The sequence below is a fragment of the Sturnira hondurensis genome, unplaced genomic scaffold (genome assembly GCF_014824575.4).
Source record: "Sturnira hondurensis isolate 20B ecotype Veracruz unplaced genomic scaffold, ASM1482457v3 Scaffold0008196, whole genome shotgun sequence".
NCBI lineage: Eukaryota > Metazoa > Chordata > Mammalia > Chiroptera > Phyllostomidae > Sturnira > Sturnira hondurensis.
The window spans coordinates 376,586-390,877 of NW_028080827.1; the positions used below are offsets into that span (position 1 = coordinate 376,586).

The 14,292-nt window shown below is 40.8% G+C and overlaps 1 protein-coding gene across 2 annotated transcripts in view; it reads left to right on the forward strand.

Moving 5' to 3' along the window:
- The window catches only part of WDR76 (WD repeat domain 76), a 61,716-nt gene that overhangs the window by 4,205 nt on the left and 43,219 nt on the right, over nucleotides 1-14,292 (forward strand). For both annotated transcript variants that reach the window (XM_037054491.1, XM_037054492.1), the window contains one exon: nucleotides 13,506-13,598. In XM_037054491.1, coding sequence (XP_036910386.1) covers nucleotides 13,506-13,598 — 93 coding nt within the window. The remainder of the gene's footprint in view (nucleotides 1-13,505; nucleotides 13,599-14,292) is intronic.

A 14,292-nucleotide genomic window follows, 5' to 3' on the forward strand; every position in this document is an offset into this window, starting at 1 on the left:
AAGTACACTGGAGTGGGAGGGAGGGGGTTGGAAGCCCAAGTTTTAGGCATGACCACTTCTAAGAAACCTTGTGCTTTTAAGCAAATCACCTCTACATTGAGGGGATTGTATAAAACCCATGGTTCTCAAATTTTAGCCTGTATTAGAATTACCTGGAGGGCTTGTTAAAACTCCATTGCAGGGCTCCACCACCAGTTTCTGATTCAGAAATTTGGGAGTGGGTATAGAATTTGCATGCCTAACATAGTTTCCTAGAGATACTGATACTGTTGATCCCGGACTGCACTTTGAGAACCACGGAACTAAATTATATCTTTGACCTCTTACACTGTAAGATTCTGAGTATATAAGGCTCATATGAAGCAGATTTTAGTTTGATGTAAAGAGATAGAGTCACAAATTAGAACATGAAGCAGTGAGTACTAGAGAGAATCAAGCAAGGGTCCTACATGCTCAGCATACTCTTTCTTAGGACAAACTGAAAGATCTCACATCTCTTACAGAACATTTCATTCTCTTGTTCTCTTTCCTTTCATTAATTATCTTTTTGGAGTGAGATGACTAAGCCTTCATGGTACCATGCTTTAGGAACAGTGTTGATCTATTTTTTACTTTATTTTTAGGAACAGTGTTTAGTGTATTAGCTTATTAATCTTCCCATTTGCTATATCACAGACAAGTGTTGGCCTTAAAGTCTAGAATCTTAATCTTTTTTATGGGATATTTGCTAAATTTTCTCTCTCAGCTCTTCTATTAGATAAAATAACTTTATTTCTTAACAGTTAATTTTTGAAAAATTTTGAACAAATTTTAGACTTACAGAAGACTTGCAGAAATATTATAGAGAATTTCCATATATGTTTCACCCAACTTCCTCTTATGTTAATATTGTACATAATCCTAGAATATTAGCCGTGTTATACTACTATTAAATACAGAATTTATAATGATATCACCTATTTTCCACTAAAGTTCTTTTTCTGTTCCAGTATCTAGTCCAGGGTCACACAGTGCATTTAGTTGTCATGTCCCTGTAGTCTCTTCATATCTACGACAGCCCTCTTTAGTCTCATGACTTTGACACTTTTGAGGATTACTGGACAGTTATTTCATATAATGTCCCTCAGTTTGGGTTTGTCTTCTATTTTCTCATGATTTGATTAAAGCTTTGCAGTTTTGGGAAGGATATCACAGAAATTAGTGTGTCCTCCTTGGTGCATCTATCAGGGTGTACATGATTTGATATATTTTACTGGTGATGTTGACCTTGATCACTTGGCTAAGGTGGGGGCTGCCAGGGTTCTCCAATGTAAACTTACTATTTTTTTCTTTGTAATTACTAAATATTTTGAAGATACTTTGAGACCATGGAGATACCTGTTTCCTGTCATTAAAACATAGGTTTTTAAGTTGAGATGTAATTCACATAAGTAAAATTTACTATTTAAAATAGTCAATTCATTGGTTTTTAGTGTATATGCAAGATTGTGCAAGTATTGCCATTATCCAGTTTCAGAACATTGTCTTCTCTCCAAAAAGAAATCCCACACCCATTAGTAGTCCTTACCCACCCCACCTCCTCCCTACCCCAGCCTGGAAACCACTAATCTACTTTCTGTGTCTAGATTTGCCTATTCGGGACATGTCATATAAATGGAATCACACATAGCTTTTTGTGTCTGGCTTCTTTCATTTAGCATAATCTTTTCACGGTTCATTTATGTTGTAGCATGTATTGGTACTTATTCAAATATTTTAGTGTATGATATATCTATCATATTTTGTTCATCAGTTGATGGACTTTTGGGTTGTTTTCACTTTTACACTATTATGAATAATGCTTCTGTGAGCACTTGCTTATGAGATTTTAGGTGAACATGTGTTTTCCATTCTTTTGGATATATACTTAGGAATGATTATTTTTTGGGTCGTGTGGCAACTCTTTAACTTTTGGAGGAACTGTCAAACTGTTTTCTGAACTACGTCATTTTTGCACACCAACTAGTAATGTATGAGGAGTCCACTTTCTCCACACCCTTACCCATACATGTTATTGTTGGTCTTTTTTAAAAATTAAAAAGCTTTAATTGTAAATAACTTACATTTAAATAAACAATGTAAAATGTACCATCTTAACCATTAATTTTTTAAAATTGATTTTTATTTTATTTTTAATTTTTCAAAGGTTATTTATTTCTAGAGAGAGAGGAAGGGAGAAAGAGAGAGAGACAGCAATGTGAGGTTGCCTCTTGTGCACACCCAACCAGGGACCTGGCCTGCAACCTAGGCATGTGTCTGAATTGGGAATTGAACCAGCAACCCTTTGGTTTGCAGGCCAGCACTCCATCCACTGAGCCACACCAGCCAGGGCTATTTTTTGATTTTTAGAGAGAGAGGGGAAGGAAGAAATAGAAAAACATCAATTTGTTCCACTTATTTATGCATTCATTTGTTGGTTCTTTTTTTTTCTTCTTTTTTAATGACCTGGCTAGGGGTGTAACCACAACCTTGGTGTATATAGATGATGCTCTAACCAACTGACCTACCTGGCCAGGGCCCTCATCTTAACCATTTTTTAAAAAAAATCCTCACCCAAGGATATTCTTACTGATCTTTAAAGAGAGAGGGAAGGAGAGACAGACAGACAGACAGACAGACATGGATGTGAGAGAGAAGCATTGATTGGAAGGCTCTTGTACTTATGCCGACTGGGGATAGAACCGAACCTAGGTATGCAACCTAGGTATGTACTCTGATTGGAAATTGAACCTGCAACATTTTGGTGTTTGGGACAACGCTCCAGTCTACTGAGCCACCCAGCCAGGGCAACCATTTTTAAGTGTGCAGTTCAGTAGTGTTAAGTACATTTACATTGTTGTGAGACCACTCTTTTCATTTTGCAAAACTGAAACTATACCCATTAAACAATTCTCCATTCCCTGCCTCCTGCCAGCCCCTGGCAAATACCATTCTACTTTCTATCTCTATGAATTTGATTGCTCTGGGTACCTCATTCAGTAGAATTATATGATATTTGTGACTGGCTGATTTCATCTAATGTAATGTCAGTTGTTTTTTTGATTATAGTTATCATAGTGAATGTGAAGTGATGTATTATTGTGGTTTTGATTTGTATTTTCCTAATGACTAATGATGTTGAATATTTTAACATGTGCTTATTGGCCATTTTACTTTGGAGAAATATCTATACGAGTTCTTTGTCCATTTACAAAATTCAGATAATTCAGTTTTTTTAAATTGTTGAATTGTAAGAGTTCTTTATATATTCTAGATACTTGACCCTTATTAGATGTATCATTTGCAAATATTTGTCTTTCATTATGTGGATTATGTGTTCACTTTTTAAAAAAATATTTTATTTATTTATCTTTAGAGGGGAAGGGAAGGAGAGAAGGAGAGAAATATCAATGTATGGTTGCCTCTTGTGAGTCCCCTGCTGGGAACTGGCCTGCAACCCAGGCATGTGCCCTGACTGAGAATCGAACCGCGATGGTGTGGTTCGCAGGCCCGCGCTCAATCCACTGAGCTACACCAGCCAGGGCATCTTTTCACTTTTTTGATAATGTCCTTTGACATACAAAAATTTTAATTTATTTTTTAATTAAAATTTAAAAATATTTAAGTACAGCTTATCAATTTTATCTTTTGTTTCTATGCTTTTGTGTTATATATACAAAACCTTTGCCTAACCCTGGTCTGATCAGTTGGTTGAAGCATCATCCATACACTAAAAGGTTGTGGGTTCTGTCCCTGGTCAGGGCACCCACCTAGGTTGTAGGTTTGATCCCCTGGTCCAGGAGCATACAGGACACAACCAATCAATGTTCTTCTTTCACATTGATGTTTCTTTCTTTCCCCACTCCTCCAAAGTCAATAAACATATGCTTGGGTGAGGATTAAAATACATAAATAAATACCATTGCTTAATCCAGGGTTATGAAGGTTCACAGCTATATTTCCTTCTAAGAATTTAATACCTTTAGCTCTTGCATTTAGGTATTTGATATATTTTGAGTTAATTTTTAAAATATGTTTATCAATTTTTACAGAGAGGAGGGAGAGAAAGAAAGAGAAAGAAACATTGATGTGAGTGAGAAACATCAACTGGTAGCCTCCCACATGTGCTCCGACTGGGCATCTAACCTGCAACCTAGGTCCATGCTCTGGTGGGGAATTGAACCCCTAGGCTTTTGGTGTATTCGACAATGCTCCAACCAACTGAGCCACCCCAGCCAGAACTTGAGTTGATTTTTGTATATGAAATGAAATAGCGCTCCGAATTCATACTTTTACATGTGCTATTTGTTCCAAAAACATTTGTTGGTAAGACTGTTCTTTCCCATTGAATGACCTTGACTCCCTTGTTGAAAGTAAATTTGCCATAGGCATATAGGCTTATTTTTAATTTTGTTATTTATTTATTTGAAAATTTTTATTTATTTTTAGAGAGGTGGGAGGGAGGGGGAAAGAGGGAGAGAAAGAGGGAAAGAGGTGAGGGAGACACTGATCTCTTGCCTTTTGCACATGTACCACGGGAATCCAACCTGTGACCTCTTGCTTTGCAGGAGGATGCCAAAGCAATTGAGCATGGGTATTCCTTTGTAGGTGACTGTCCCCTTATTTCTTGCTGCTTCTAGGATTCTCTCCTTCATTTTAATCTTGGCTAATGTAATGATGATGTGCCTTGGTGTGTTCCTTCTTGGGTCCAACTTCTATGGCACTCTCTGAGCTTCCTGGATTTCCTGGAAGTCTATTTCCTTTGCCAGACTGGGGAAGTTCTCCTTTATTATTTGTTCAAATAAGTTTTCCACTCCTGGCTGTTCCTCTTCCCCTTCTGGTACCCCTATACTTTGGATGTTGGAACGTTTAAAGATGTCCTGGAGGTTCCTAAGCCTCTCCTCATTTTTTTGAATTCTCGTTTTTTCCTTCTTTTCTGTTCAGTTGTTTCTTTCTTCCTTCTGGTCCACTCCATTGATTTGAGTCCCAGTTTCCTTTCCATAACTATTGGTTTCCTGTGCATTTCCCTTCATTTCAATCAGTTTAGCCTTCATATGTTCCTCTAATTTGTGGCTAAAATCAACCAATTCTGTGAGCATCCTGATCACCAGTATTTTGAACTGTGCATCTGAAAGACTGGATATTTCTTGGTCACTTAGAATTATAGGCTCTGGGGCTTTGAGCTGTACTTGAGTTGTAATGTTTGGTCTGTTTGCACCTGTTATGTTTGAGTGGCAGAGCCGTAGGTGTTCACCGGGCCGGGCGACCTAGTTGCTGGGTTGTGATGCTGTATGTGGGGGTGGGGTCAAAGAGGAGCAATGGCGGTCCCCTCTGCCACTTCCCGCCGTTGGGGCCTGTGCAGTCTGTCTCACTGCTCACTTTGCTGGTTTATCTGTGCACGAATGTGTGACCTCGGTCCACCTGCCACCTTGTGCCCTCACTGGGTCCACCTGTTGCTACCCCAGGCACGGCTGCCTGGGCGCTTGGAGTTGGGGGATCCTTCCTGCCCGAGCCTGCTCCGCTTCTGTCTCCACCCCTCTTACTGGTCTGGTAGAATGGTTCATTGTTGTTGGACTTCCATATTGTTCAATTTTCTGTTCTTTGGCTGCGTCTTTGTTTACTAAACCTTTGTTGTATTCAAACTTGGTTGTGGGAGAAGGCACAGTGTTTCCACCTACGCCTCCATCTTGGCGGAAGTTGGGCTATCTTTTTTTGTCTTGTGCCTACTGCCTATGAGGGGCAGAGCCTTAGGTGTTCACCAGGGTAGGGCAACCCATGTGGCTGGGTCGTGATGCTATATGTGAGGGCGGGGTCTGAGAGTGAACAATGGCCCCTGCTCCATTCTCTGTGGGATCTCAGTCCCTTCTGCTGTTTCTCCCAAGCAAACTGGGCCATTCTGGTGCTGATTCCGATGTGGGTGGGCTTGTGTACGTTCTAGGACCCTGTGGGTCTCTCCAACAAACTCTCCTGTGTAGCTGGGAGTCTCTCCCTGCACCTCAACCCCCACAGGTGTTTTCAGTCAGTGTTTTGAGGCTTTATTTCCCAGCGCTGGGACCCTGGGTTGCATGGTCTGTCTCGCTCCCCAGTTTTGCCTGGTTTATCTGCGTGCGAATATGGGAACACCTGGTCAGTCGAGTGCCTTGTGTGCCGTAATCCGCTTCCCAATTGCTGCCTTGCTGGGTCTGCCTGTTGCCACCCCACGCCTTGGGTCTGCCAGCCACCAGCCTCCTGAGCACCCAGGGTACTCTCACTGCCATCTTGTGCGCCAGGTGTGCCTTGCATGCCTGGTGCCATCACTTTTTGGGTCACAATCCCTCTCCGCCCAGCCACCCAACTCCGTTCTTCCTACCGGTCTGGATGAATGTGTCCATCTTTTAACTTCTTGGTTGTCCGACTTCCATACAGTTCAATTTTCTGTCAGTTCTGGATGTTGTTTTGTTTCTAAATTGTTGTTCTTATTTTGGTTGTGCAAGGAGGCACAGTGTGTCTACCTATGCCTCTGTCTTGGCCAGAAGTCCTCTTCTTGGATCCAACTTCTTTGGGACTCTCTGAGCTGCCTGGACTTCCCAGAAGTCTATTTCCTTTGCCACATTAGGGAAGTTTTTCTTCATTATGTTTTCAAATAAGTTTTCAATTTTTGCTCTTGTTCTTGTCCTTCTGGTAACCCTATGAATCAGATGTTAGAACATTTAAAGTTGTCCCAGTGGTTCCTAAGCCTCTCCTCATTTTTTTAAAGATTTTATTTATTTATCTTTAGAGAGGAAGGGAAGGAGAGAAGGAGAGAAACATCAATGTATGGTTGCCTCTCAAGAGTCCCCTGTTGGGAACTGGCCCGCAACCCAGGCATGTGCCCTGACTGGGAATCGAACTGTGATGGTGTGGTTTGCAGGCCCGTGCTCAATCCACTGTGCTACACCAGCCAGGGCTCTCTCCTCATTTTTTTGAATTCTTGTTTCTTCATTCTGTTCTGGGTGAATGTTTCTTTTATTCCCTCTTCTCCAGACCATTGATTTGAGCCTCCGTTTCCTTCCTGTCACTATTAGTTCCCTGTATATTTTCCTTTATCTTACTTTTCATAGCCTTCACTTCTTCCTCTATTTTGCTACCATACACAACCATTTCTGTGAGCATCCTGATTACCAGGGTTTTGAACTGTGTATCTGATAGGTTGGCTATCTCTTCATCTCTTAATTGTATTTTTTTCTGGAGCTTTGATCTGTTCTTTCTTTCTTTTTTTTTTTTTTGACTATGACTTTTTATTTTTATTTTTTTTAAATATATTTTATTGATTATACCATTACAGTTGTTCTATTCCCCCCTTCTTTCCCCTCCACCCGCACACTCCCTCCCCCACCCTTCTCCCCCCCTTAGTTTATAACCACGTGTCTCAAGTTCTTTAGATTCTATATTTTCCCCACTATTCTCACCCTCCCCCCTATCTATTTTCTACCTACCATCTATGCTATTTTCTGTGCCTTCTCCCCCCTTCTCCTCCTCCCACCCCCCTGTTTCTAACCCTCCATGTGTTCTTCATTTCTATGGTTCCACTCCTGATCTAGCTGTCCTCTTGGTTTGCTTTTGTTTTAGGTGTGGTTGTTAATAACTGTGCATTTGCTGTCCTTTCACTGTTCATATTTTTCATCATCTCTTTCTTATATAAGTCCCTTTAGCATTTCATATAATAAGGGCTTGGTGATGATGAACTCCTTGAACTTGACCTTATCTGAGAAGCACTTTATCTGTCCTTCCATTCTAAATGAAAGTTTTGCTGGATAAAGCAATCTTGGCTGTAGGTCTTTGGATTTCATGACTTGGAATACTTCTTTCCAGCCCCTTCTTGCCTGTAAGGTCTCTTTTGAGAAATCCGCTGACAGTCTGATGGGTACTCCTTTGTAGGTGACTGTCCCCTTATCCCTTGCTGCTTCTAGGATTCTCTCCTTCATTTTAGTCTTGGCTAATGTAATTATGATGTGCCTTGGTGTGTTCCTCCTTGGGTCCAACTTCTATGGCACTCTCTGAGCTTCCTGGATTTCCTGGAAGTCTATTTCCTTTGCTAGACTGGGGAAGTTCTCTTTTATTATTTGTTCAAATACATTTTCCACTCCTGGCTGTTTCCTTCCCCCTTCTGGTACCCCTATAATCCGGATGTTGGAACGTTTAAAGATGTCCTGGAGGTTCCTAAGCCTCTCCTCATTTTTTTGAATTCTCATTTCTTCATTCCTTTCTGGTCGTTTGTTTCGTTCTTCCTTCTGGTCCATTCCATTGATTTGAGTCCCAGTTTCCTTTCCATCACTATTGGTTTCCTGGACATCTCCCTTCATTTCAATTAGTTTAGCCTTCATATGTTTCTCTAATTTGTGACTGTACTCTACCAATTCTGTGAGCATCCTAATAAATAGTGTTTTAAATTGGGCTTCTGAGAGCCTGGCAATCTGTTGGTCGCTTAAGAGTTATTGGCTCTGGGACTTTGAGTTCTTCTTGAGCCATCCTCTGGGCTATTTGTGCCTGTTAAGTAGCAGGAACGGAGCCCTAGGTTTTCACCAGAGCAGGGCAACTCAGTCGCTGGGTTGTGACGTCGTATGTGGGGGCGGGGTCAAATAGGGACAATGGCTTCTCTCCAGCGCCCGCCCCCGCAGCCTCCGCCGCAGTCGCAGCCGCCGCTGCCTCGACCCCCACAGCACCGCAGCCACCACCGTCACCAGGGCCACGCGCCCCGTTCCTCGGCACGCGGGTGTGCCACCGCTGTCAGCCCTCCACCACTGGGTTTGCCCCCTGGGGCCTGTGTGGTCCGTCTCACTGCGCGAGAGTGTGTGACCTTGGTCAGTCTGTTCCGCACCCCGACTAGGTCCGGGCTGCCTGCGCTCCTAGATCTGCCCTGGCTGACCGAGCTCTGCTGCTGGTTCTGCCTCTTACCGTCCTCGTTGAACGGTTCGTAGCTGTCGGACTTCCGTATAATTCGGTTTTCTGGCTTCTGGATGTGTGGTAGTTCACCAAAACTTTTGTTGTATCCAAACTTGGTTGTGGGGGAAGGCACAGTGTTTCCACCTATGCCTCCATCTTGGCGGAAGTCTGATCTGTTCTTTCATTTGGGCCATATTTCTTTGTCTCAGGTGCACCTGCTAGAGTAGTAAAGGATGGGGCCTTAGGTATTCATGAGAGCGTGGTAACCCATGTGGCTCCAAGTGTCACTGTTTGTGGGGGAGTGGTCCAAGGCAGAACAGTGGCTCCTGCTCAGTTCTCAGCCCACTTTCAGCCACTTCCCCTGCTACCCACAAGCAGATTGGGCCCTTCTGGTGCTTATTCTCAGGCAGGTGGGGTTGTGTACTTTCTAGGACCCTGTGGGTCCCTCCAGTGAACTCTCCAGTGAGGTTGGGAGTTTCTCCTGCCACCTCAACCCCCACAGGTTTTTTTCAGTCTGAGATTTTGAGGCTTTATTTCCCAGTGCTGGGACCCTGGGTTGTGTGTTCTATATGGTTGCCTAGTTGTTCCTCCTGGTTTATTTGAATGGGAATGTGGGTCCACTTTTGTGTAGGGGTTCTGCTCTCAGCCCCCCCACCCCCCGCTGCCATGGATGAGAATAAGTCTACCAAGACATGATCTGCTTGGGGAGGAAAGGTGGCGGCCGATTTCTCAAAGGAGAAGGGCCAAGAGCCTTTTCCTCTGTGGGGTTTTATTGGGTTCATTTTGTACGGGAATACAGGTAAAAGCTCATTAATCATTGTCAGGCAGTAAGGATCAAACAATAGATTACATACAAAGAACTATGAGGGCTTATTCTGAGTCAGGGTCTGTTAGCTAAAGGGCTACAAAACTTTGGGAAACAAAGTTCCTGCTCGGACCCTTGTGATTTAATTGAGAGCATGCTTAGCAAAGCAGGTTTCACAGGGGTTTATGCATTCTTTCTTAGGCCTGATCACCCAGGGAACCCGCCCTTTCCAGCACAGGGCTGCACCACCCTCTGTCATTGTTTCAGGCTTAAATCAGGCAGGGGAAGTAAGACAGCCAAGAGATTAGGAGACTTCTTGCAGACAGAATGAGGACTCAGGCTATATCAAAGCCAAGGGACAAGGGTCCATCACCCCCTTTTGCTATAGTCCCCTAAGTCCTTCCCTGGGGCCTCCCCATGATTGTTCCCCCCTTGGGGAATCTTACCCATCATTGGCTGTCAGACCCCAGGGAAGACCCCAATGCCAATCAAGCATTGGGGGGCCAGGCAGGGTGAAGAAAAAGAAGCAGAAGCGGTGTCCCTGCCAGGGAGATGAGCTTTGTCTCCTTAGTGGCTTATGATCTGAAGGTCACTACTCAGCCTTAGCCATGTGGGGTTACAGCTTCTGAAACCAGGCAGGACGGTTCCCAACACACTCACTCTGACAGCTGCTGTCTCATTTGCCCCATCCTCCAACTGCTGCTTTGCTGTGATTCCTCTCCACCATGGCTGTCCATTTCCACCCCTCCTACCGGTCTGGATGAATGTTTTTGCTTTAACTCCTTAGTTGTTAGACTTCCGTGCAGTTCTGGTTATTTTTTGTTTTTAAATTTGTTGTTATCCTTCTTTTGGTTGTGGAATGAGGCAAAGAGTATCTACCTATGCCTCCATCTTGGCTAGAAGTCCTCTTTTCTTTTTTTTTAAACATAGCATCTCTTTCTTGTTTTATGATGTACTCACTTCTCAGGTGTCTTTGAAAATAGTGGAGTTTTTATGTTAAATTTCTGTTTCCTGTGGTGTGTTTATTTTGAGAGCCCATTTCTTCTGATGTTGTTTGCTTGGTCTTTTTCATGTTGCAAGTTTTTGGGTGGGTAATGAATGAGAATAGTTTGAATTACACATACTCTTAAAAATCTGATATTTCTTTTTTCTTTCTTTGTCTTTTTTAAAATTGTACTTATTTTCAGAGAGATGGGCAGGGAGGGAGAAAGAGAGGGAGAGAAACATCTGTTGGTTGCTTTTTGCATGCCCCTAACTGCAGGCCTGGCCCACAACCCAGGCTTGTGCCCTGATCAGGAATCCAACTGGCAACCTTTTAGTTTGTGGGAATATGCCCAACCTACTGAGCCCCATCAGTCAGGGCAAAAAACTGATTTTTCTAATAAATTTTCTTAATTTTTTTCTGTGCTAAGTAGAATCATTTAAATTTGTTTTTTGATCTCAGTATTTAGCATTTTGAAATAGATTCTTAGGAAGACCTTGATCACAAGTGTTGATGTTTTTCTCTAAGAAGCAGTTTTAAAGGCAATAACAAAAATCTTTCACCTTTGCTGCCACTATTATTTTGTATGTGTGAGAAAAATTCTTATTTTGGTCAAAGTAATACATGCATATGTGTGTCTAAGTAATATAATTTCACATGTGTATGTATACATACACATAGCGGTGATTCCATATGTACACACACACACAGAAACATATCAAAACAGCCAGTGTTTTCTGCCACATTGCTATTTGTTTTTTCCCAATAGACCTGTTGCACTTTCGAACTTTTTTTAGCTTTCCCCCCCTCACATTATCAATTGACTTACTGTGAAAAATGAAGATTTATTTCACTTAACACCACAATTTTTACACACGTGTCCTACATCTCATGCTTGCCCTTCCCATATTCTTAATTAGGTATAGCCCAAGATTTACTGGAATTGTAAAATTTCTTGCAATATAAAGGTTTCTAATGGCTCCATATATATTATATATATATATATATTTTTTTTTTCTTCATGAAATATTTCCTGAGGCCCTTCATCTTTTTATTCTTTTGTGAACCGTTTTTATTCTTTCTTGGCCTTCCTTTTGCCATTTTTATTTGAATTTCTTTTATCTTTTGTCTCTTTTGTGCCTGGTCCTATCTTTTTCTTTCTGTGTTTATTCTTTCATGTGGGTGAAGTGCAGCTTATATTGGGTTGGCCAAGAACTCTGCATGGTTTTTCCATAAAACAAAAGGCACGTTTTTCATTTTTACCAATAACTTCATGGATTAGGAAATTTTGAGTATGTTAGCAATCTCCTGCGTGATATAATGTTGATCGTTCTCAATTAGTATCTCTAATTGATTGCTGCCAACTAGTCTACCTAACTGTGGAGCATTGTCCAATGAGAAATCTCCAGCACCAAACTTCACAAACCACTTTTGACAAGTTTGATCAATCACAGCACCTTCTCCATATACTGCACAAATCTTTTTAATTTTTTTTGCTTTTCAGTTGCATTTTTACCTTTCTTGAAATAATGAAGCATACTAAGCTGAAAATGTTGTGTATTTTCTTCCACCTTTAATATTAAAATGGCTATACAAAAATTCACTAATTTTGATGTTTTTCCCCCCCAATGGATGCTGATATGACAGCTGTCACACAATGTGACCTAACAAAATTATTTTGAATGAAATTAAAGACAACAAAGTGCTACTAGAGCCATCTTTTGGAAAGAAACAAACAAACTTACTGGCCTGCAAGTAAGTTTGCAGTGCTCTGACTGGGATGTGCTCTGACTGGGAATCGAACCACAATCCTCTGGTTTGCAATCCCACGCTCAGTCCACTGAGCTACACCAGCCAGGCCACAAACAAACTTTTTGGTGAACCCAGTAATAACTTCCTGAGAAAAGTTGTATTAGAAATAGTTTTGGAGTCTGAAAAATCTATCTTTTTATATGATTTATGGCTTATTGGATTTAGAATTGTCACTTGAAAATAATTTTCCTTAGATTTTTAACATATTGCTCCAATGTCTTCTAGCTTCCCTCAATTTTGAGAAGTTAGAGCCATTCTGATTCATGGTTCTTTGTGATTTGTTTCACTCTGCAAGCTTTTAGGATCTTATGTCACTTATCTTAGGTGTTAAGAAATTTTGTGATGATATACCTAGCTGGAGTCTTTTTTTTATTCCTCGTGCTGCATACTCACTAGACTCTTAATCTGGAAACTCCTATCTTCAGTTTTGAGAAACTGTCTTATATTGTTTCTCTAGTTATTTTCTGTCCATTTTATCTGCCGCCGCCCCTCCTCCAACTATTGGATGTTGGACCTTCAAGATGGCCTCTCTAGTCAAATTGTCTTTTCTGCTCATGTGTTTATTCCTTTTTGTTGTTGTTGTTGTTGTTGTTGTTCTAAATTTCCTTAACACTTTGAGTGAACTGAAAGTTTTCTTACTGAGTTCTTTCTTGTTTAATAAAAGGATAACTTTGAGTCATAGTGTAATTAATGGCCAGTAGGAAATAATTTGCTATTAGTTTATACTACTTGACTTCTGATGTTAGACCACTTGTTATTTAATTGGGAAGCCATATAGATATCTTGTGATTATTCCACATTCAAACTTTCTCTCAATATCTAATAAAGCAAAGATTATGCACTGTTTGGTTAAGATATCATGAAATGAATAGAGTAGGTGCAATTTGAAGGAAATTATACATGCAGAGAATTTAATACCTAGTTTTGTGAGGTGCTTTTGCTATAGATTATGTAAAGTAATGGAATTTTTTTGTTGTAATTTTGCAGGATGATTTTTCAGGATTGTCACCATATGAGAGGAAGAGACTGAAGAACATATCAGAAAATGCGAACTTTTTTGCTTCACTTCAGTTGTCTGAGGTTTGTGTGGAGTTTCTAATTAAAACAAGGTGCCATTCCTTTTGCCAGTAGGTCGATAAAATACTCATAGTATCAGGTTTCATAGTATCAGATGAGGGAGGGTAAAATTAGGAGCAAGTTTTACAGTTAATAGAGATTACCATATTTTATTGATTCCAAGCCTTTTTTCATTTTAAGATTTTTGAAATCTGCATCTTAAAACTATAGCTGGCAACTACCCCACCCCCTGCCCTTTGGTGGTACATAAAATAATGATGTCTTTAGACTATGGGTGTAGTCTAAGTGGTTTCTTTAACTAAAGGATAAAGAAGTAGGAGGGATGGGTTGAAGGATGTGTGGTAGATGAAGCAGAAGACAAGCTTAAAAAATGTTTTTTATTAAATCTTGAACTCTATGAATAGTGGGAATATACCTTGTATAGGAATGTTAAGGATAAATGGCCAGTTGTAAGTTAATGTTTTATGATTATTGTATTAAATGTGTACTTTACATAGGTGTGTTTACACTGGGGGAAAACTTCTGTATGTGAGAGAATGGCTGTTTAGGATGTGTGTCATATTTCCCCCCAAAAGGCATCAAACCCTTGGCTTTGTTAAATAATTAATTGAATTCTCCAAATACCAGATTTCCAAATATTCAGTGTGTGTTTGCATCTTGAGGGAAGGGAAAGTGAATTAATATAACTTTATATAAC